At 67.2% G+C, this 19370-nt stretch overlaps 6 protein-coding genes across 8 annotated transcripts in view; 3 read left to right on the top strand and 3 right to left on the bottom strand.

Annotated features, from left to right (window-relative positions):
• The window catches only part of CKMT1A (creatine kinase, mitochondrial 1A), a 115027-nt gene that overhangs the window by 62191 nt on the left and 33466 nt on the right, over window positions 1–19370 (top strand). The gene's annotated exons all lie outside the window — the stretch shown is intronic.
• On the top strand, window positions 1101–4805 carry MFAP1 (microfibril associated protein 1). 2 transcript variants are annotated; one of them, XM_069866844.1, is made up of 9 exons: window positions 1105–1255; window positions 1406–1625; window positions 2197–2326; window positions 2564–2751; window positions 3030–3138; window positions 3214–3374; window positions 3541–3700; window positions 4032–4121; window positions 4216–4805. In XM_069866844.1, exons 1-9 carry the CDS (start codon window positions 1177–1179, stop codon window positions 4396–4398), a joined length of 1320 nt encoding a protein of 439 aa, XP_069722945.1. In that variant the 5' UTR covers window positions 1105–1176; the 3' UTR covers window positions 4399–4805. The 2 variants fall into 2 exon arrangements, with proteins under 2 accessions (XP_069722944.1, XP_069722945.1); XM_069866843.1 differs by having other exon boundaries at window positions 1101–1255; window positions 3030–3374.
• On the bottom strand, window positions 5249–6227 carry HYPK (huntingtin interacting protein K). Of its 2 annotated transcripts, XM_069866548.1 has the most exons (4): window positions 6019–6227; window positions 5810–5865; window positions 5654–5705; window positions 5249–5417 (listed from the first exon to the last, which is right to left on the bottom strand). In XM_069866548.1, exons 1-4 carry the CDS (start codon window positions 6205–6207, stop codon window positions 5322–5324), a joined length of 393 nt encoding a protein of 130 aa, XP_069722649.1. In that variant the 5' UTR covers window positions 6208–6227; the 3' UTR covers window positions 5249–5321. The 2 variants fall into 2 exon arrangements, with proteins under 2 accessions (XP_069722649.1, XP_069722650.1); XM_069866549.1 differs by lacking the exons at window positions 5249–5417; window positions 5810–5865 and having other exon boundaries at window positions 5646–5705.
• SERINC4 (serine incorporator 4) lies at window positions 6962–10804 on the top strand. The gene is made up of 12 exons (XM_069866786.1): window positions 6962–7217; window positions 7329–7475; window positions 7887–8065; window positions 8138–8217; window positions 8305–8398; window positions 8461–8672; window positions 8925–9020; window positions 9093–9219; window positions 9778–9850; window positions 10137–10188; window positions 10301–10457; window positions 10540–10804. Exons 1-12 carry the CDS (start codon window positions 7029–7031, stop codon window positions 10754–10756), a joined length of 1623 nt encoding a protein of 540 aa, XP_069722887.1. The 5' UTR covers window positions 6962–7028; the 3' UTR covers window positions 10757–10804.
• On the bottom strand, window positions 14273–14930 carry SERF2 (small EDRK-rich factor 2). Its single transcript, XM_069866794.1, has 3 exons — window positions 14858–14930; window positions 14560–14668; window positions 14273–14448 (listed from the first exon to the last, which is right to left on the bottom strand). The coding sequence occupies exons 1-3, from the start codon at window positions 14862–14864 to the stop codon at window positions 14385–14387; spliced, it is 180 nt and encodes a 59-aa protein (XP_069722895.1). The 5' UTR covers window positions 14865–14930; the 3' UTR covers window positions 14273–14384.
• LOC138725820 (peptidyl-prolyl cis-trans isomerase FKBP8-like) lies at window positions 15044–18071 on the bottom strand. The gene is made up of 8 exons (XM_069867048.1): window positions 17867–18071; window positions 16454–16620; window positions 16287–16375; window positions 15948–16159; window positions 15709–15890; window positions 15555–15632; window positions 15374–15442; window positions 15044–15061 (listed from the first exon to the last, which is right to left on the bottom strand). Exons 1-8 carry the CDS (start codon window positions 18069–18071, stop codon window positions 15044–15046), a joined length of 1020 nt encoding a protein of 339 aa, XP_069723149.1.

Below are 19370 nucleotides of genomic sequence, written 5' to 3'. Positions count from 1 at the left end.
CACAGCCTCCAGCTCCCCGGAGCTGCCCAGCCTCATGGTGCCAGGGGCACAGGGGGGCAGGTGGTGCAGGTGTCTCACCACCCTCATCGTGAAGAATTTCTTCCAAAAATCTAATCTCAACCTCTCTTCTTTCAGCTTAAACCTATTCCCCTCCTCCTGTCCCTGCACTACCTGACCAAGAGCCCCTCTCCAGCTTTCCTGGAGCCCCTTTCAGCGCTGGAAGCTGCTCTAAGGTCTCCCCACAGCCTTCTCTTCTCCAGGCTGAACAACCCCAACTCTCTCAGCCTGTCCTGATATAGAAAGTGCTCCAGCCCTTGGATCATCTCCGTGGCCTCCTCTGGACCCGTTCCAACAGTTCCATATCCTTATGTTTGGGACTCTAGAACTGGATGCAGGGCGTGGAATCTCAGTAGAGCAGAGCAGAGGGGCAGAATCCCTTCTCTCACCCTGCTGATCCCACTGCTTTGGATGCAGCCCAGGACACAGCTGCCTTTCTGGGCTGCGAGCGCGCATTGCGGGTTCACAGAATCATGGAATTGTTTGGGTTGGAAGGGACCTCAAAAGCCATCCAGTTCCAGCCCTCCGCCATGGGCAGGGACACCTCTAGCTGGATCAAGCTTCTCATCCTCCAGCACCCCGAGTCTTTCTCTCCAGGGCTGCTCCCCGTCACTACAGGTCGCCAAGAGCAGGGGTGGCTGCCCCTGGAGGGGTTCAAGGCCAGGCTGGATGGGGCTTGGAGCCCCTGATCCAGTGGGAGGTGTCCCTGCCCACGGCAGGGGTGGGTCTGGATGGGATTTGAGGTCCCTTCGGACCCAAACCATCCCAGGATTCCATGACGAGCCACAGTCCAGGCCGCGCCGGCTGCTGCGGTTGGAGCTGCGGCACCGCGGGCGGCACCAGGGACCCCGCGGCCCCGCCCGAGGCCCCGCCCACAGGGCCCCATAGGCCCCGCCCACAGGCAGCGTCCACCCCGCCCCGCCCACACCTCTCGACCCGCCCCCGCATGCCCCACCCCCTCCATCACTTCCGGTCGCCCGGCGCTGCCTGTTCCGCTTCCGTCGGAAGTGGCGCTGCATTTCCTGTTCCGCTGAGCCCCGGCAGTAGCCGTTGTTGTTGTCGCCGCCGCCGCCGCCGTCGCCGCTCGCCCGGGCTCGGCCCGGCCCCGCAGCCGCCACCATGTCGGTGCCCAGCGCCCTCATGAAGCAGCCGCCCATCCAGTCCACGGCGGGCGCCGTGCCCGTCCGCAACGAGAAGGGTGAGGGGAGCGGGACCGCGGGGAGCGGGGGGATGAGGGGCAGGAGCGGGGGGGAGATCGGGAAGGGGAGGGTCTGGATGGGAGCGACCCGGAGGGATCAGAAGAACTGGGGTGCGGGGCCCCGGTGACAGCCCGGCCGTCCGCCTGCAGGCGAGCTGTCGATGGAGAAGGTGAAGGTGAAGCGGTACGTGTCCGGGAAGCGGCCCGACTATGCGCCCATGGAGTCCTCGGACGAGGAGGATGAGGAGTTCCAGTTCATCAAGAAGGCAAAGGAGCAGGAGGTGGAGCCTGAGGAGCAGGAGGAGGAGCTCGCCAACGACCCCCGGCTCCGCCGCCTCCAGAACCGCATCGCCGAGGATGTGGAGGAGCGGTGAGTGCTGGGCCAGCCGGGAGCCGTGCCCCTGCCTGCCACGCTGTGGGTTGGCCCCAAAGGGCTGTGGAGCCCTGGGCCTGCGGCCAGGGATTGCGGGAACATTGTGGGAAGCTGGGAGCATTCCCTGGCAGAGTCTCTAGCCCTGCCAAGAGCAGTCTTTCCAACCCAGAGTCGCTGCTTCCCAGGGCACGGCTCCTCACTCAGGTATGGTTGGGGTTGCAGGCAGACACAAAGACAGAAATGATCACCGAGGCTCAGGGTGGTGGGAAGGGACAGTGCTGGAGAGCCACACTCCTGGCAGGGAGCAGCCAAGCACCATCTGCCTCCTCCTCTGGAACAGCTGGTTCCAGTAATGGGGTGTTTTGCTGCTGGGACCTCCCTTCCCACTCGGAGCGTGGATGGGGGGCAGTCCTGGTGCCCGGCTTCTTAGAACAGAGCGTGTGGGCTCTGCCTGCACCCGGCAGCCCTGGCGTTTGCCACAGTCCCGTTAGGAATGGTCCATGAGCAGTCAGCTGCCTGCAGCCCTTTCCCATTGGAAATGCTGTCGTGTAACCAAGGTCTGCTCTAGGCTGGCACGGCACCGTAAAATCGTGGAGCCTGAAGTGGTTGGAGAGAGTGATTCAGAGGTGGAGGGGGAAGCTTGGCGCCTGGAGCGGGAAGACACCAGTGAAGAGGAAGAGGAAGAAATCGACGATGAGGTGCACCTTGCATGGGCGCATGGGCTGTGGTGGAGTGGGACAAACAACACAGCTGGGTGGAGTGCAACTCACGGGTTGCCAGTTCTCTTGTGTGGGATGGGATGAGGTGCTGGGAGAGGCTGCCCTGCGTCCAGAGCAACGGCACCAGTGCTCCAAGCATCCTGCTTCCTGGGCAGAAGAGAGAGGGAAAACAGTAGCTGGGCTGATTGTCTGACTCTCTGTGTTTGCCATCATCAGGAGATCGAGCGTCGGCGTGGGATGATGCGTCAGCGAGCGCAGGAGAGGAAAACTGAGGAGATGGAAGTGATGGAGCTGGAAGATGAGGGTCGATCTGGAGAAGAATCGGAGTCAGAGTCCGAGTATGAGGAGTACACAGACAGCGAGGATGAAATGGAGCCGCGTCTCAAACCTGTCTTCATCCGCAAGTGTGTGACGTGGCCACACGGGTTGGCCCTGGGTTGGGTGTTGGGAGTGAGGGCTGAGCAGGCACGGTGGCTGCAATCTCTTCCTTGCCTCACGGCAGAGCAGCACCAGAGAGGGGAATGGCTTGTTAGCCCTGGTGTGGGCAACACTGGGAAGGGGAGAGCTGCAGGACTCTGCTCGCAGTTGGAGAGGGGAAGGCTGGAAGCAGCTGCAGTACGGGAGGAGTGAGGTCCATGTGGAGCACGGAAGGGCTGAAGGCTGTTGTGGTCCCTGCCTGCAGGAAGGATCGGATCACAGTTCAGGAGCGGGAAGCGGAAGCCCTGAAGCAGAAGGAGCTGGAGCAGGAGGCAAAGAGGATGGCGGAGGAGCGGCGCAAGTACACGCTCAAGGTGCTGTGGGGCTGGCGTGGGATTGTGACGGCGGGGGCTGTCGGTGCAGTGAGCTCAGCTCACTTCTTGCTGCAGATTGTGGAAGAGGAGGCAAAGAAGGAGCTGGAGGAGAACAAGCGCTCATTGGCAGCACTGGATGCACTGGATACAGATGATGAGAATGACGAGGAGGAGTACGAGGCCTGGAAGGTGCGGGAGCTGAAGCGGATCAAACGGGACCGTGAAGAGCGGGAAGCGTAAGTGTTACCTGCGTAGACGTGAGAGCTCCATTGTCCCCTCGAGTTTCTTGCAGCAGCATGGCTGTCCCGCCTCCAGAGTCTGTAAATGTAGTCCCCTGGCCAGCCACACTCTCTGGGGGGTGCGGTGGGGCTGTAGGGCCTCAGGGGTTTCTCTCCTGCCCAGCATGGAGAAGGAGAAGGCGGAGATTGAGCGGATGCGGAACCTGACAGAGGAGGAGCGCCGCGCCGAGCTGCGGGCCAATGGCAAGGTCATCACCAACAAGGCAGTGAAGGGCAAATACAAGTTCCTGCAGAAGTATTACCACCGCGGCGCTTTCTTCATGGTGAGTGGCCTGTGTATGGCCAGCTTCTCCCTGCAGCTCCTGCCCGGAGCCAGCCTGCACTGCCTCACCTGAGCACGTGAGGTTGAGGGTTCCCCAGTGAAGATGCAGCTGAGGCAGCAGCGCTGTCCCCGTGCTGCTGTTTGTGGGGGTGGACCCAGCTCTGAGCACTGGCCTGAGGGGCGGGTGGCATCTGGGCAGGCCTGGGGGACGATGCTCGAGTCCCCACCCTTGGCTGTCAGTAAAGTGGCAGAGCAGCGATACGGGCTGCTGGCAGCAGCCCCAGCTTCCACCTGCTGGAAGGACATGGGCTGAGCATGTCCTTCTCTGGCAGGATGAGGACGAGGAGGTCTACAAGAGGGACTTCAGCGCCCCGACCCTTGAGGACCACTTCAACAAGACCATCCTGCCCAAAGTGATGCAGGTGGGTGTGGGGCACCGGGGGGAAAGGGGCACCAGGGGCAGCAGCAGGTCCCCTGCACTCTGAGCAGCCGCTCACCAGTTCCTCTGTTCCCTAGGTCAAGAACTTCGGGCGCTCAGGGCGCACCAAGTACACACACCTGGTGGACCAGGATACCACCTCCTTCGACTCTGCCTGGGGCCAGGAAAGTGCCCAGAACACCAAATTCTTCAAGCAGAAAGCAGCAGGCGTGCGGGATGTCTTCGAGAGGCCCTCAGCCAAGAAGCGGAAAACCACCTAATGGCACAGACTTAGAGGCGCCTCCTGGGACAGAAGGGATGCAGGATGTGGTGATGAGCCCTTCCTCCGTGCATCGCGTTCCCTGTAGAGCCGACACGCTGCCTGCCCGGCTGCTGCAGAGGATGGGACTGAACTGCGCTGGCCACACCACCGTCCCAGCCACAGCCACCCCGGCAGTGCCATGCAGGAGTTCAGCAACAGCCCTGGCTCTGGCACACCGGCTCCTAGAGGAATTAACAGACTTTTATCCCCATCTGTTGTATAGCACCTCCTTGGTGCTGCCATTTCCCCACTGTCGGTCTAGGCCCTGTTTTGGTGCGGAGAAGCAGTGCCCCCATCTCCACAGGGTTTGGCTTTTCTACCTGGGGTGGGGCTGGGTTTGATTAAAGCGATCATTTTTCTTACGCATTCCAGCTGTGGGGTGTGCAGAACGCGGCCGTCCCATCCTGCCTTTCCAGGAGATGGAGGGGCTGGCGCAGCCTGGGAGATGCCAGTGGGGGGCCTGTGAGGGCAGCTATCGCCACGCTCAGCTCACCACTGCTCCCTTGTTATGGTTGGACTCGATGATCTGATAGGTCTTTTCCAACCTGGTGATTTTATGATTCTTGGCACTGCACCCTCAGATGCAGGGCTGCAGCTCCCCAGAGAGGTGAGAGAGGATCACTGCCCTGCTGGGCAGCCGCCTGCACCATAGTTAATAAAAGCAGGGACTCTTGGCACTCAGGCAAGTCACCACACCCCACTCACATCAGGATGTGCTGGCACAATGCTGTGTGTCTTCCCCCAGCCTGGGCTGAGTTCAGCACCACGTGGTAGGGGCCACAACTGGAGCCGCAGGGACGACGCCGAGAGCCTGCTCCACCAGTGCTTTTATTGGGAAGCGAGAACAGCGAGTGGCAGCCCCGCATCCAGCCATCCCGACGCTCAGTTGGTGAGGGTGATGAGCGCCTCCACCACATTCCCCATGTGCTCCCGCAGGCTGCGCTCTGCTGCTGCCCGTGAGATCTCCATCTCGTTCATCTGCAGAGAAACAGCTGCGCTCAGGGAACGGCGTGGGTGGTGGGACGGGATGGGGCTGGGGCAGCGAGACCAGCCAGCTGCCCTGCACCCAGCAGGCGCCAGCGCCCAACAGGCAGGACAGGGACAGGACGCGGCTGTGCCGGGGGATGGGATGGGGCACGGCTGAGCTGTGGGATGGGACAGGACAGGAGAGGATGGGGCACGCTACCGCCAGCCCCATATCCCCCTCTACTCACAATCAGCTCCAGGTCCTCCTTCTTGATGGTCACTTTTGCCAGCTCCTTCTCCCTGCAGCAGAGACGGACAAATTCCTGGTGTACCGGCTGCCTCCCCCGGTGACCGGCAGGGTCTCCCCCGGTTTACTGGTCGCCCCGAGCGAGCGCGTCCATTACCTCTCCTGCTTTGCCTTCTGCTCCCTCGACCTCCGGTCTCCGATCACCGACATGGCCTGCGGGGACGAGGGTGGTCACCGGGCGGGCGGCGGGGTGCCCAGGGCCCGGCGCTCTCCCTGCCCGCTCCCCCCGGGGCGACGGGCCCGCCTCCCCCGTGCTCCCCTCCGCCCGGTGCCGCCGGTGCCGCCGCCCCGCTGCCGGTCCCGCACCGTCTCGAGGTTGGAGCTCTGGATCTCCTTCTCCTCGGCGTAATCGGTGACGCGCTCCAGGTCGGCGGCGCCGCTGTCGTGTTTCCGCGGCTTCTCGGCGGCGCGACCGCCCGCCCCGTCCCCGCCGCCGCCGCCGCCGCCGTTCGGCTCCGTCTCCAGCTCCAGCTCCACGTCCCCCTCCGCCGCCATCGCGCCGCGCTTCCGGCCGCGTGCGCCCGCCGGAAGTGTCCGACCCGCCCCCGCGACCCCCGGAACGGGCCCGGCCGCGCCCGGGGCGCTGTGTGCCGGCGGGTGGGCGTGAGCCAGCGGGGGCCAAGAAGGCCAATGGCGTCTTGGCTTGGATCAGAAACGGCGTGGCCAGCGGGTCCAGGGAGGTTCTTCTCCCTCTGTACTCAGCACTGGCGAGGCTGCACCTCCAATCCTGTGTTCAGTTTTGGGCCCCTCAGTACAAGAAAGACATTGAGGCTCTGGAGCGAGTCCAGAGAAGAGCAATGAAACTGGTGTGAAGGGGCTGGAGAACAGGCCTTACGAGGAGCAGCTGAGAGAGCTGGGGGTGTTTAGCCTGGAGAAGAGGAGGCTGAGGGGAGATCTCATTGCTCTCTGCAACTACCTAGAGGGAGATTGCAGAGAGGTGGGTGTTAGTCTCCTCCCAAGTGATGGGCGATAGCACAAGATGAAATGGCCTCAAGCTGCACCAGGGGAAGTTTACATTGGACATTAGGAAAAAATTCTTTCCAGAAAGGGTTCTCGGGCACTGGCAGAGGCTGCCCAGGGCGGTGGTGGAGTCACCGTCCCTGGAGGGGTTTAAAAGGCAGTAGTGGAGGTGCTTGTGGACATGATTTAGTAGTGGCAAGAATGATTGGAGCTGATGATCTCAAAGGCCTTTTCCAACCTAATGATTGCCACACAGGTCATGCCGCCCTGCAGACCCCGTGTACCCTCGTGCCCGTGCTGGCTGCCATGGCCTCATCCTGCCCAGTGAGGGGCCAGGGTCCCAGGCAGAGGTGCCCATGGGCAGGAGTCCCTCCCCGCAGAGCTCCCCGATGGTGCCTGCCAGAGGTGACGGTGAGCAGATGGCAGGGCGGGCCAAGCCGACAATCCCCCTAATCCCATCAGGGCAGCGGGGCCAAGCAGAGCCGAGCCGGGCCATGGCCGGCACACGGGCGCCCGGCCGCCTCCTGCACTCGCTGCTCTGCCAGGTGGGGCTGAGGGCACCGGTGGGCTGGGGGTGGGTGGCCCGAGAGGGGGTGCCTGGCCGTGCTGGGGGCAGCTCTGGCCCCTGGGGTCCCTGCTGACCGTGCTCCCCTCAGCTGTGCTGCGTCGGTGGCTGCGGCTGCTGCCGCGGGCTCCGCGTGTCCACGGGCACTCGCATCCTCTACACGCTCCTGCACGTCCTGGCCTCCGCCGTGTGCTGCCTCATGCTGTCCCGCACCGTGGCCCAGGCTGTCCAGGAGAAGGTGACGGCAGGAGCTGGGACACACTGGGTGCTGGGGGGCGCTGGGATGATGAGGGTCGCAGAGGCACAGAGGGTACTAGGGGTCGCAGAGGCACAGAGGGTACTAGGGGTCTCAGAGGCACTGGGGGTGCCAGAATTGCCAGGGAAGCCAGGAGCACCGGGAGGCTGGGGATACTGGGAGTAACAGAGCTGCTGGGCGAGCTGAGGGTGCTGGTGCTGCCAAGGGGGGAGGGGTGCTGAGGGTACCAAAGATGGGGACTTACCCAGTGTCCTAGGGGTGCTAGGATTGCTGGAAATCCTGGGGTCGTGGTGGTGGAGAAGATATTAAGAATGCTGGGAGTGTTGGGAGTGCAGGGGTGCTGGATGCTGTGTGCACCCTGGGGTGCTGTCCCGTCACTCACTGTGCCTGCAGCTGCCCTTTGCTGCCGTGCTGTGTGAACACCTGCCAGGGGGCACGGACTGCGAGCGGCTGGTGGGCTCCTCGGCCGTGTACCGTGTCTGCTTCGGCACCTCTTGCTTCCACCTGGTGCAGGCTGCCCTGCTCCTCAACGTCCGCTCCAGCACCGACTGCCGCGCTCAGCTCCACAACAGGTATGGGGCTGGGGCTGGGGGCTGCTGGGGGCTGCTGGAGGCTCTGTCTCCCTGACGCTCGCTGCCCTGCAGGTTCTGGTTCCTGAAGCTGCTGGTGCTAGTGGGGTTCTGTGCCGCCAGCTTCTTCATCCCCGAGGATGGCTTCATCCAAGGTGCATCCCCTACCCTGCCCGTGCTGGTGGCTGCGGGGCTGGCCCCCGTGCCCCCCGTGCCAGCCCCGCGCTGCCCTCTCCCCGCAGCCTGGCACTACACAGGCGTCTGCGGGGGCTTCGCCTTCATCCTCATCCAGCTGGTGCTGATCACCGCCTTCGCGCACACCTGGAACAAGAACTGGTGAGTGCTGCGGTGCCAGGCGGGTGCCTGCCTGCTGCCGCCTCTCACCCACTTTCCCACAGGCTGACCGGCGCCTCGCAGGACAAGCGCTGGTACCTGGCCGTGCTGCTGGCCACGGCCGCCTTCTACACCCTCGCCTCTGCCGCCTTCTCCTTCCTCTACAAGTACTACACCCACCCGGCCGCCTGCCACCTCAACAAGGCGCTGCTCGCCGTCAACGGCAGCCTCTGCGGCATCATGTCCTTCATCTCCATCACACCCTGCGTGCGGCTCAGTGAGTACCACGGGGCACAGATGGCACAACGGGGGCCATCGCGTTGCAGGGCTGGCTGCGTCTCAGGGTTGGGCTCCCAGCTCCAGGCAAGCACTTGGGTGCCTGGGGAGGACCCAGCGCCCCTCCTGAGCTGGCCCAGTGCCTTGGGCAGTGGAACGGTGGGAAAGGGCTGCGAGAGGCCCACGTGGAGCCCATCCACCAGCTCCTGGTGATCCTGGGGCTCCGGTGACGCCTCTGATCCCCACCTTGCAGAGCAGCCGCGGTCGGGGCTGCTGCAGTCCTCCATCATCAGCTGCTACGTGATGTACCTCACCTTCTCCGCGCTGTCCAGCCGTCCCCCAGAGCGAGGTGGGTGCTTCCGCCTGCGGCCAGCAGCCCTCGGCTGGGGTGTGCGCCCAGCTCACCTCCACCTTCCCGCAGTGCTCTACAAGGGGCAGAACCTCACCGTCTGCTTCCCGGGCATCCGGCAGGACGAGATGCAGACAGAGGACACCACGGTTGCCGTCCTGGGGGCTGCCATCATGTACGCCTGCGTGCTCTTCGCATGGTGCGTGTGCCAGCGGCACGGGGTGGGCAGGGCTGAGAGAGTTGGGGTTGTTCAGCCTGGAGAAGAGAAGGCTCCATGGAGACCTTAGACCAGCCTCCAGTACTGAAAGGGCTACAAGAAAGCTGGAGAGGGATTTTTTTATAAAGGCATGGAGTGATAGGATGAGAGGGAACAGCTTTACATTGGAGAGGGGCAGATTTAGACTGGACATAAGGAGGAATTTCTTCACAATGAGGGTGGGGAGGCCCTGGCCCAGGTTGCCCAGGGAAGCTGTGGCTGCCCCATCCCTGGAGGTGTTCAAGGCCAGGTTGGATGGGGCGGTGAGACCCTTATCCAGTGGAAGGTGTCCCTGCCCATGGCAGGGGGTTGGAATTAGATGATCTTTGAGGTTCCTTCCAATTCAAACCATTCTATGATCTGCAGATGGGCAGGAGCAGCGTGGTGACCCCGGGGTCAGCGGGGCTTCTGCCGCTGTGTCAGATCCCTGGGGCAGGCTCAGGGCCTGGCACAGGGTGGTGGGGGCCTGTTTTATGCTTTCTGCTTCTCTCCTGGGTGCAGCAATGAAGCCTCCTACCTCGCTGAAATCTTTGGGCCCTTCTGGATGGTCAAAGTCTACAGCTTTGAGTTTAAAGTGAGTACAAATGCTGCCCCCTCTCCAGCTGCACGCCGTGTCCTCCTGCCACAGGCACCACAAACCTGCTGTCCCCAGCCTTCCCGCATCCCCATCCCAGGGCAAGGGCAGATTCGTCCCCATCCCGGGGCAAGGGGCTTCTCACAGCGCGTCCCCATCTGTGACAGCTCCTTGGAGCCAGGCAGGGCTGCGTCCTGCACTGGGGCTGAGCCCAGCAGTGGCAGCCCTGGGGTCAGGCTGCCCTGCCCCAGCAGGCGTTGCCAGTGCACCCGCTCCCTCCCTGCAGAAACCCTCCTGCTGCTTCTGCTGCCCCGAGAAGATGGAGGAGGAGCTGAGAGGTGAGTGCAGGGCAGAGCCCGCAGTAACACGCACCCTTGGGCATTGTGAACCAGCCCAGGGGTGTCAGCCAGGAGGGAGTGTGGGAGCTGCCGTGTTCCCGTGCTGCCCCAGGCACCGAGCAGGCAGGTGAGCAAGCGGAGGAGACCGACAGGGGACAGTGCATGGTCCAGGACGAGCGAGAGCGGGTGGTCTACAGCTACTCAGCCTTCCACTTCGTCTTCTTCCTTGCCTCGCTCTACGTCATGATGACCCTCACCAACTGGTTCAGGTGGGGCCCCACGCTGCTCCCCTTCCCTCTTAGCAGTGGCCTGCTGTCTCTTGGACACCCAACGCCTGCTCTCTCCCACCAGCTACGAGGATGCGGTGCTGGAGACCACCTTCACGCATGGCAGCTGGTCGACCTTCTGGGTGAAGGTGTCCTCGTGCTGGGCCTGCGTCCTGCTCTACCTGTGGCTGCTGCTCAGCCCCCTCTGCCTCCCCGGCTCCCACCAGCACCGGCGCAACAGCCCAGTGCTGCGCATCGTGCGGCGACGACGCGCCCCACAGCGCATCAGCGTCTCCACGTAGTCCCTGCGGGGATGGATTGTGCCTGGCCCTGCACGGCAGCAGCTGGGGATGGTCCTGCCGTGCCCTGCACCCGTGCCCCAGCCCCGCTGGCCGCCCCTGACCCCCAGTCCCAGAAGATGGTGGCATCTGGGAGCCTGGGGGGGGGCCAGGAGGTGGGGGCTCCCGGGGACACTGCTCCCACACTGAGCCAGAGCAGGCAGGTGGTGGGTACCCAGCCTGGGGCCAGTGATGGGAGCTGGGCTCTGCCCTGGCAGCCTCCGCCTCTCAGTTCACCTGCCAGTGTGGCACTCGCTGTAAATACCTCCTTGAATACATTTTTACATAAAACTCTGATCTGAGCCTGTGCCGTCTGCCCAGGCAGCTGCAGCGCTGGGCACAGAGGTGCCTGGAGAACCCCAGCACCAGTCCCGTCCGCGCAGCAGTCACGGCCAAGGGTGCCTTCAGGGTGACCCTGCCTGAGAGGAGGAACAAGCAGGAGTGCCAGCAGGTGCAACACCTGCCTGGAGCTGCTAGCACATCCCTCCAGGCCCCACTGCTGCAGAGCCCGGTGCCGCTGGGCATCTCTGAGGGTCCCCAGCTGTGGCAGGGTGTGGGGTGCCCAGGGGCATAGGGGGCCCCTGTGCCAGCCCAGGGTGGGGAGCCCTTCCACACGGATGCTGCATCCCTGCAGGGAGCAGCTGGCCCTGCGGAAGCTGGTGGTGGAGAAGCCGACGTTTGCCAGTGACGTCAGGATGCTGCAGAACGCTTGAGCTGTGGGGGAGCAGGAGAAGCCGAGGAGGGGGCCCCGGCCCGGGGGTACCACTGCTGCGCGGTCGGTCCCCGCTGCCTGCGAGCCTCGCGCTGCTCCCTCCACCAGGACCAGGAGCCTCTGCGCGAGCCACAGCTGCCTGCGCTCGACCCTGCTGCTCGGCTCGCACAGGCCTGCGAGCACCGGGCCCTGCAGTGGGATGGGGGGGCTGGGACTCGGATCCAGCGGAGCCCGCAGGGACACGAGTGCTGGCAGGGACACCGAGTGCAGGCTGGCTCAGCTGCTCTTGCCTGCCTGCCTGCACCCTGGCTCAGGGGGACGCAGCTTGGGGGCTGCTGCTGGCCCTCTGGCTCCCACGCAAGGTTCAGAGCAGCCAGCCTTGCCCCTGCCTGCACTGGATGCCTTCTCCCCCCGTAGCGGCGAGCGATGCAGGGCAGGGAGCAGTGCCGGCTGCGGGACCCCCTCCCTGAGCACTGCCCTGTGGCACAGGATGGGGCATGAACCCCTACACCACCTGCTCCCGGGCTGAGGCCCCTCACCGTGGCATCTGTCACCCTGCAGGCGCCTGCAGCGGGCGAGGCAGGGGGACCCTGCTGCTCCACCAGGCACTTTGGCAAGAGGAAGCTTCCTGCCTTCGTGCCGGAGGTAACCAGCAACTCCCCACCCGCTGCAAAGGGCTAGGCTAGGGGGAACCAGGGCTCACCCCAGCTCCCGGCGCCCCTCATCTCAGCAGCGGTGCAAGGGGACCCCACACCCCCTGCCCCGTGGCTGCCGCTGATGGAAGCACAGGCAAGCCCAGCCTCCTGCACCTCTGCCTGAACGAGCACCGAGATGTGTCCAGCCCCCCTGGAGGCCCCCAGCACCCCAGGTACCCACCTGCACCTCCAGATTCCCCCTCCAGCACCCCCCACACCCTCAGAGCCTCCCCCACAACACCCCAGGCACTCAGGCCAGGGCAGAGGCAGCACCTGGCTGTCCTGCCGGGCACGGGTGGTCTCCCAGATAACACAGCTGCTGGTGTACGGAGAGCAAAACACATTCCAGACCTGGGATACACCCGGCCAGAGAGGTGAGCGGGCAGGAACTGAGGCCGGCTCCATCAGCAGCCCCACAGCCTGGCAGTCACTGACCCAGCAGCGGTGACACCCCCAGCCCCAGAGCATTGCCGACACCCCCAGCCCCAGAGCATCGCCCTGTCCTACTTCCACAAAGCCCACAGCATCCTGCTCCTCTGCACCAACTCCCGGAGCAGCATCCGCAAATGGATGGAGGACAGCAAGGTAGCGGGAAGGGTCTGGCAGGCATCCGGCTCCACCGAGAGGGGCAGGAGCCTCGGGGCTCCCTCAGGGAGCGGAAAGCAGACGGGAGGGAGCTGGGCTGCTCGCTAAGCAAGGCACGGGGCCAGCCTCTGGAGCAGTGGGGGTGCTTCTGTCCCTTCTTGGTTTTGCTGGTGTTTGTGTCGGATCCGGAACTGCACTCTTCTCCCAGGCACAGTGCAGGTGTGAGAGGAGGCAGCTGGCGTGTGGGGCAGAGCTCCGTCGCTCCCAGACGAGGGATGGTTGGAGGCTGCAAGGGACCCTATGCTCCCCCTCCCGCAGGCCACCGAGGGGCCACTGCTGCTCGTGCTGGTGGGCGACAAGGTGAACCCGTGGCCCAGCCTGCTGGAGGCAGCAGGGCTCCGCAGCATCCAGGGGCGAGCAGGTACCCACCGCACCCCAGGCCTGCAGCTCCCCATACTGCGGGACCAGCATAGAGGGCAGCACTACATGGTGGAGGCTGTGATGCATCTTGCCTGGCGAGGAGCCCTGCCTGTCACAGCATCCAGCTCCGGAAGGTGCAGAACCTGCAGCAGCTCCAGGCTCCATCCCGCTGGGGCAGAGGGACCAGCTGACACCACTGCTCAGGGCCTGGCTGCTGCTGCTGCTCTGGGCCCTGCAGGGCAGCGAGGAGGACGATGAGCCACCACAAAGGCCACAGCACCAGACTGGACTTTGCTGGCAGCTCCACGCTGCTGCTGGGTCTAGCGCAGAAGGGCAGCTCCCGGCTTTGAGTGCTTCCCATGGACGATTCCCAGCTCCGACCGTGCCAGCAGAGGTGCCACAGGGCAAGCAGCTTCGTCCCGCTTCAGCTCCTGTGAGGAGGCTGGAGAACAAGCCTTACGAGGAGCAACTGAGAGAGCTGGGGGGGTTTAGCCTGGAGAAGAGGAGGCTGAGGGGAGACCTTATTGCTCTCTACAACTCCCTGAAAGGAGGTTGTGGAGAGGAGGGAGCTGGGCTCTTCTCCCAAGGGACAGGGGACAGGACAAGAGGGAATGGCCTCAAGCTCCACCAGGGGAGGTTTAGGCTGGACATTAGGAAAAAAATTTTCATGGAAAGGGTCATTGGGCACTGGAACAGGGGGTTGAGTCACCTTCCCTGGACATGTTTAAGGGACAGGTGGATGAGGTGCTGAGGGACATGGGTTAGCGATTGATGGAAATAGTTGGTAGGTCTTTTCCAGTCTGGTGATTCTATGACCCCACCGGCTGTAGCAGCTGCCCCATCCCTAGGTGTGCATCGCCTTCCATCCCTCCTCCCCACCCAGCCGCCTCCAGCACAATCCCTTCCCGCTTTCTCGTCTCGGGCCCCCAGGCCCCCCCAGGCCGCTCGCCCTCCCTCCACCTCGGGGTCCCCCCGGTTCCCCCCCCCGGCAGCCCCCGCGGGGGACGCATCCTGCCCGCCCTGCCCCCCGCAGCCGCCCCTCCCGGCACGCAGGGAGCACACCGGGGCCTCCATCAGCTAATTTAATAGGAGCCGCCCCCGGGGCTCGCACCGGGCGCCGCCGAGGGCCCCGGCGGGGGTCCCGTCCCCGGGGCCGCGCTGCGCATCCCGCCGGCCCCGGCTACTTGGCGCCCTCCTTCTTCTCGTCCGCTTTCTTCTGCTTCTGCTGCATGATCTCCGAGTCCCTGCGGAGAGCGGGAGCCGCGGGCTGGCAGCGGAACCGGCGCCGCCGCCCCGGGGCGGGCGGGGGGGAGCGGGGGGCGGTGCGGGGGCGGCGGGGCCGGCCCCGCGCTCACCTCTGCTTGCGGGCGGCGGCCGAGAGCCCGTCGTCCCGCCGCTTGCCCTTGCCCGAGTCGCTCTGCTTCTTCAGGTTCTTCTGCCGCGCCAGTTCGCGCTGGTTCCCGCCTGCAACGGCGCCGCCGCCGCGTCACGACGGGCCGGGGGTGGGGGGGGGGGGGGCACCGGGCAGCGGCCCCGCGAGCCCCGGTCCCCGCCCCGCACTCCCGGCTCCGCCTCTCCCCCTCTCCCCCACCCCCACCCCAGCCCGGCCCGCCTCCCCGGGGGGTCCCGGCGCTCCCCCCGGCCCGCGCTCACGGGTCATGGCGCCGCTGCCTCCCACCCTCCGCTCCGCCGCCACGTCCCGCACTGCGCCCCCCCAGCGGGGCCCCGCCCCGCCCCGCGCTTTTAGCGCGCGCCGCAGCCAATCGCCGCGCAGGGCCCGCCCCCTCCGCGCTCCCATTGGCCCGCGGCCCAGCTCCGCCCCGCCTGATTGGCCCGCGGCTACGGCCGCCGCGCCGCCTGCGGGGAGGGAAAGCGGAACCTGCGGCGCATGCGCGGGGACGGGGGGTGACGGCGCTCGGGGTGACGTCAGAGCGAGGGGCGGGGGCCGTGCGGGAGCGGGGGGTACCTGGCGGGGGGGGGGGTCCGGTGCGGGGCAGCTGCGGGGGTGGTGCGGGACGGGGCGGGTCGGTGCGGGAGCGGGGAAGCGGGGGGGGCAGCGCATGAAGGCGGTGCGGGGGTCGGTGCGGGGGTCGGTGCGGTGCCCGGAGCCGCGGCGGCCCCGCAGCCTCTCCCCTCCATCGGGGCGCTCCCCGCACCCGCCCCCCCCACGCACCCGGGGCTCGGCTCCTGCGGGGCGCTCCGGCGCTTCACCAGCCGCGACAGCTCGGCGTGGATCACCTGCGGGAGGGGGGGCTGCGGGGGCCGCGCCTCGGGGGACCCCGCTGTCCTCCGTGCCCGGCTCCCGCGGGACCCCCGGCGGCCCCGGTGCCCGGCCCCGCGCGCCCCGCACCTTGCTGGCGGGGTCCAGCTGCAGGGCTCGCCGCAGGTCGACGGCAGCCTCCGCGTCCCGGCCCCGCCGCGCCAGCAGCTGCGGGGAGAGGAGCGGGCGATAGCGGCCGCTGCGGGGCCGTGCGGGGCCGGTGCGGGGCCGGTGCGGGTCCCACCTGCCCCCGGCGGAGCAGCGCCCGCCCGTTGTCGGGGCTGATGCGGAGCGCGGCGTCGCAGGCCGCCAGCGCCTCGTCCTCCCGGTCCAGCTTCAGCGCGGCCGCCGCGCAGTTGTTGAGGCACTTGACGCGCTGCTCCCGCAGCTCCTCGTCCTCCGGGGCGGCTGCGGGACGAGCGCGGGCTCAGCGCCCTCGACGGCCCCGGTGCCAACCCCCCCCACGCCCCCCCCGGCTCTCACCGTCGTCCGCCCCGTCGAGGGCGCTGATGGCGAGCCGGTAGGAGCGCAGCGCGGCCGCGAAGTCGCCCCTCGCGAAGTGGAAGTTGCCCCGCTCCCGGCGCTGCCCCGCGAGCCGCAGGCGGGCGGCGGGGGGCGGCTGCGGGGCCGGGTCCCGCACCTCCAGCAGCGTCACCTCCCACAGCAGCGGCGCCTCGGGCGGCACGTCGGGCTCCCTGCGGGCACGGCGCCGCCTGCACCGGGACCCGCGGAGCCCCCGCCCCGCACCGGGACCCGCGGAGCCCCCGCCCCGCACCGGGACCCGCGGAGCCCCCGCCCCGCACCGGGACCCGCCCGCCCTACCTGCCCGGGCGGCCGTAGCCGTAGGGGAAGGCGGCGAGGAAGAAGGCGACCTCCCCGGGCCGCATGGTGGGGACGCCGAGCTCCAGGGCCTGCGGGGAGGGGGGACACGGCGGGGGTCACCGGGCGGGGGGGGCGGCCCCGGGGAGGCGGCCCCGGGGGACACCGACCTGCACGGCGTCGCCGTGTCCCGGCACGAAGCTGAGCCGCGGGTCCCGCTCCACCAGCGCGCCGTCCTCCAGGGCGCCCAGCACCTTCACCGACACCTCCTGCCCCGGCCGGGGCCGCGGACCCCCCGCACCCTCCTGCACCACGAGCTTCCGCAGCAGCCGGTCCTCTGCGGGCCGCACCGGCGCTCAGACCGCCGGGGCACGGAGACCCCTCGGTGCTCTGAGCCCTCCCGGGGCCCTGAAACCCCCCTGAGCCTCCCCGGGACCCCCAAGAGCCTGAGCCCCCCCGCGACCGCCGGTGCCCGGAGCCGCCCCGGTGCTCCCGGGAGCCTGAGCCCCCCGGAGCCCCCCGGTGCCCTAAGCCACCCCGAGACCCTCATGCTCTGAGCCCCCCCCGGCCTCCGAGTTTCCTCCGGTGCCCCAAGCCACCCCGGGACCCTGAGCCCCCCGGTGCTCTGAGCCCCCCCGGGACTCCGAGTGGCCCCGGTGCCCTAAGCTGCTCTGACACCCCCAGACCCCTGAGCCCCCCCGGTGCTCTGAGCTCCCCCGGGCCTCCAAGCGGCCCTCGGTCCCCCAAGCCACCCTGGGACCCCGACGCTCTGAGTCCCCCTGGGCCTCCGAGTTGCCCCCGGTGCCCTAAGCCGCTCTGACACCCCCAGAACCCTGACCCCCCCCGGTGCTCTGAGCCCCCTTGGGCTTCCGAGTTGTCCCCGGTGCCCTAAGCCACCCCGGTACCCTGAACCCCCCGGTGCTCTGAGCTCCCCTGGGCCTCCGAGTTTCCTCCAGTGCCCCAAGCCACCCCGGGACCCCGATGCTCTGAGCCCCCCTGGGACTCCGAGTTGCCCCCGGTGCCCTAAGCCTCTCTGACACCCCCAGACCCCTGACCCCCCCCGGTGCTCTGAGCCCCCTTGGGCTTCCGAGTTGTCCCCGGTGCCCTAAATCACCCCGGGACCCTGATGCTCTGAGCCCCCCCGGGACTCCGAGTTGCCCCCGGTGCCCTAAGCTGCTCTGACACCCCCAGAACCCTGACCCCCCCGGTGCTCTGAGCCCCCCTGGGTCTCCGAGTGATCCCCGGTGCCCTAAGCCCCCCCGGGACCCCGATGCTCTGAGCCCCCCTGGGACTCCGAGTTGCCCCCGGTGCCCCAAGCCACCCCGGGACCCCGATGCTCTGAGCATCCCCGGGTCTCCGAGTGGCCCCCGGTGCCCTAAGCTGCTCTGACACCCCCAGACCCCTGAGCCCCCCGGTACTCTGAGCTCTCCCAGGCTTCCGAGTTGCTCCCGGTGCCCTAAGCCCCCCCGGGACCCCGATGCTCTGAGCATCCCCGGGTCTCCGAGTGGCCCCCGGTGCCCTAAGCCGCTCTGCCACCCCCAGCCCCCTGATCCCCGCGGTGTCCCCGCTCCCCCCGCGCTCACCCGTCAGGTCTCTCCACCCGTCGTCGGCGGCGAAGAGCGGCTCGAAGCCCCCGGGCCCCGTCGCTACCAGCGCCTCCAGCCGCCGGTAGAAGAGCCGCTCCTCGTCGCGCCCCGACGGCGCCGGGATGGCGGTGGGGGGCAGGCGAAACCGCACCCGCCGCCCCCCCCGGGGCCCCGGGGCCCCCCCGGGCTCGGGCCCCGCCATGCCCCGGTGCCACCGGGACCCCCGGGGCTCGGCCCGCCGTCCGCAGCCCGCACCGAGCGCATCCCGGCGTTAGGTAAGCGGATTAGCGGGGACCGGTGGCAAAAATAGACGGATCAGACCGGCCCTGCCGCGGGGCTCCCGCCGCTGCCCCCGGGACCGGACCGGAGCGACCCATCGCTGCCCCGGGATCAGGACCGGAGCGCCCCATCGCTGCCCTGGGCAGCGATGGGGCGCTCCGGTCCTGGTCCCGGGGAACCGGGGTGGATCCAGGGAGTGGGGGGACTGGGAGGAACCGGGGGGATGCAGGGAGTGGGGGGACTGGGAGGAACCAGCTGCACTGGGCGCTGGGAGACGCTTTCCCCAGCCTTGGTCTCTGCTCCTGTCAGACCCTCAGCCTCGTCCTTCCTGGCTCCTCTGCAGCAGCCCCCGGGGCACAGCTCCCCACAGGCTCCCAGCAGGAACCTTCTGGGGGTGGTAAGTGCTCGGGGGCTCTGGTAGCAAGGTCTTCATGTGTGGGGAGAGCCTGGTTCAGCACAGCTCCTTCCCAAAGGCATCGGTTGTCTTCTCCCCGTGCCTCCTTCCCAGGAAAGCCCCCTTCGTCCCCAGCCTAAATGCTCCAGGGCTCTGCCCCTGCCTTGTGTCCTGGGCACGGTGCAACGGCAGGGGACGGGTGGCACTGCTGTGGCCCCCAGTACAGGGCACACCTCGGCACTGACACGGAGCGAGCGATGCAGCAACCCTGGGCTGGAGCTGGTGGGGTTCCCTCAGCACCAGCTCCCAGCACCGGGCACCAGGACAGGCCTGTGGCAGAGCGAGTTTGTCTGTCAGAAGCGCCTGGCACTGCTGGATTTCTCAGATGCGAGAGCGAGCAAGAGGTCCCGGGTGCCAGCGTCCAGCCCTGGCTCGGAGAAGCAGCACCACGCTGTGTCTCTGCCGCCTGGCAGCCGTGCTGCGGGGCTGGGGAGCCCGGAGAGCGAGGAGGAGGCAGGAGAGCACCCTGTGCCCAGAGCAGCACCTCCCCATCCCCAGTGGTAAGGGGCTGCCTGGGCACGAGGAAAGTCCCAGCCCCGGGGGGGCTCAGCACAGCCAGTTCAGGTGGCAGAAGCTGCCCCAGACTCCGGGGTGCCCAGGGAGGAGGTTGGTGGCCCAGAATGGGACTCCTGGCAAGCAGGGAGGCTCAGAGGCCAAGGTGAACAGGATGGTGCAAGCCTGGGTCCGTCACTGCTGCAGCCCCTGTGCCCAGTGGTGCTGGGTGAGGCGGGGGTGCTGGCTGCAGCGATCGCTGTGGTGCAGGATCGC

This window comes from Phaenicophaeus curvirostris, chromosome 12, assembly GCF_032191515.1.
Source record: "Phaenicophaeus curvirostris isolate KB17595 chromosome 12, BPBGC_Pcur_1.0, whole genome shotgun sequence".
Taxonomy (NCBI): Eukaryota; Metazoa; Chordata; class Aves; order Cuculiformes; family Cuculidae; genus Phaenicophaeus; species Phaenicophaeus curvirostris.
The sequence above is the reverse complement of the archived record's forward strand: the minus strand, read 5'-3'. Positions and strand labels throughout refer to the sequence as shown.

Coding starts and splice junctions, on each gene's coding strand:
- SERINC4 (XM_069866786.1), top strand. CDS start 7,029: ATGGGCAGGAGTCCCTCCCCGCAGAGCTCCCCGATGGTGCCTGCCAGA. Junction 7,218..7,328: donor TGCACTCGCTGCTCTGCCAG/GTGGGGCTGAGG, acceptor TGCTCCCCTCAG/CTGTGCTGCGTCGGTGGCTG. Junction 8,673..8,924: donor CACACCCTGCGTGCGGCTCA/GTGAGTACCACG, acceptor CCCACCTTGCAG/AGCAGCCGCGGTCGGGGCTG.
- MFAP1 (XM_069866843.1), top strand. CDS start 1,177: ATGTCGGTGCCCAGCGCCCTCATGAAGCAGCCGCCCATCCAGTCCACG. Junction 2,327..2,563: donor AGGAAGAAATCGACGATGAG/GTGCACCTTGCA, acceptor TGCCATCATCAG/GAGATCGAGCGTCGGCGTGG. Junction 4,122..4,215: donor TCCTGCCCAAAGTGATGCAG/GTGGGTGTGGGG, acceptor TCTGTTCCCTAG/GTCAAGAACTTCGGGCGCTC.
- HYPK (XM_069866548.1), bottom strand. CDS start 6,207: ATGGCGGCGGAGGGGGACGTGGAGCTGGAGCTGGAGACGGAGCCGAAC. Junction 5,706..5,809: donor CAGAAGGCAAAGCAGGAGAG/GTAATGGACGCG, acceptor TCTCTGCTGCAG/GGAGAAGGAGCTGGCAAAAG. Junction 5,418..5,653: donor AGGAGGACCTGGAGCTGATT/GTGAGTAGAGGG, acceptor GTTTCTCTGCAG/ATGAACGAGATGGAGATCTC.
- LOC138725820 (XM_069867048.1), bottom strand. CDS start 18,071: ATGGCGGGGCCCGAGCCCGGGGGGGCCCCGGGGCCCCGGGGGGGGCGG. Junction 16,621..17,866: donor CGGGTGGAGAGACCTGACGG/GTGAGCGCGGGG, acceptor TGCGGCCCGCAG/AGGACCGGCTGCTGCGGAAG. Junction 15,633..15,708: donor CGCTGCTCCGCCGGGGGCAG/GTGGGACCCGCA, acceptor CTCTCCCCGCAG/CTGCTGGCGCGGCGGGGCCG.
- SERF2 (XM_069866794.1), bottom strand. Junction 14,449..14,559: donor GCCGCCGCCCGCAAGCAGAG/GTGAGCGCGGGG, acceptor CGCTCTCCGCAG/GGACTCGGAGATCATGCAGC.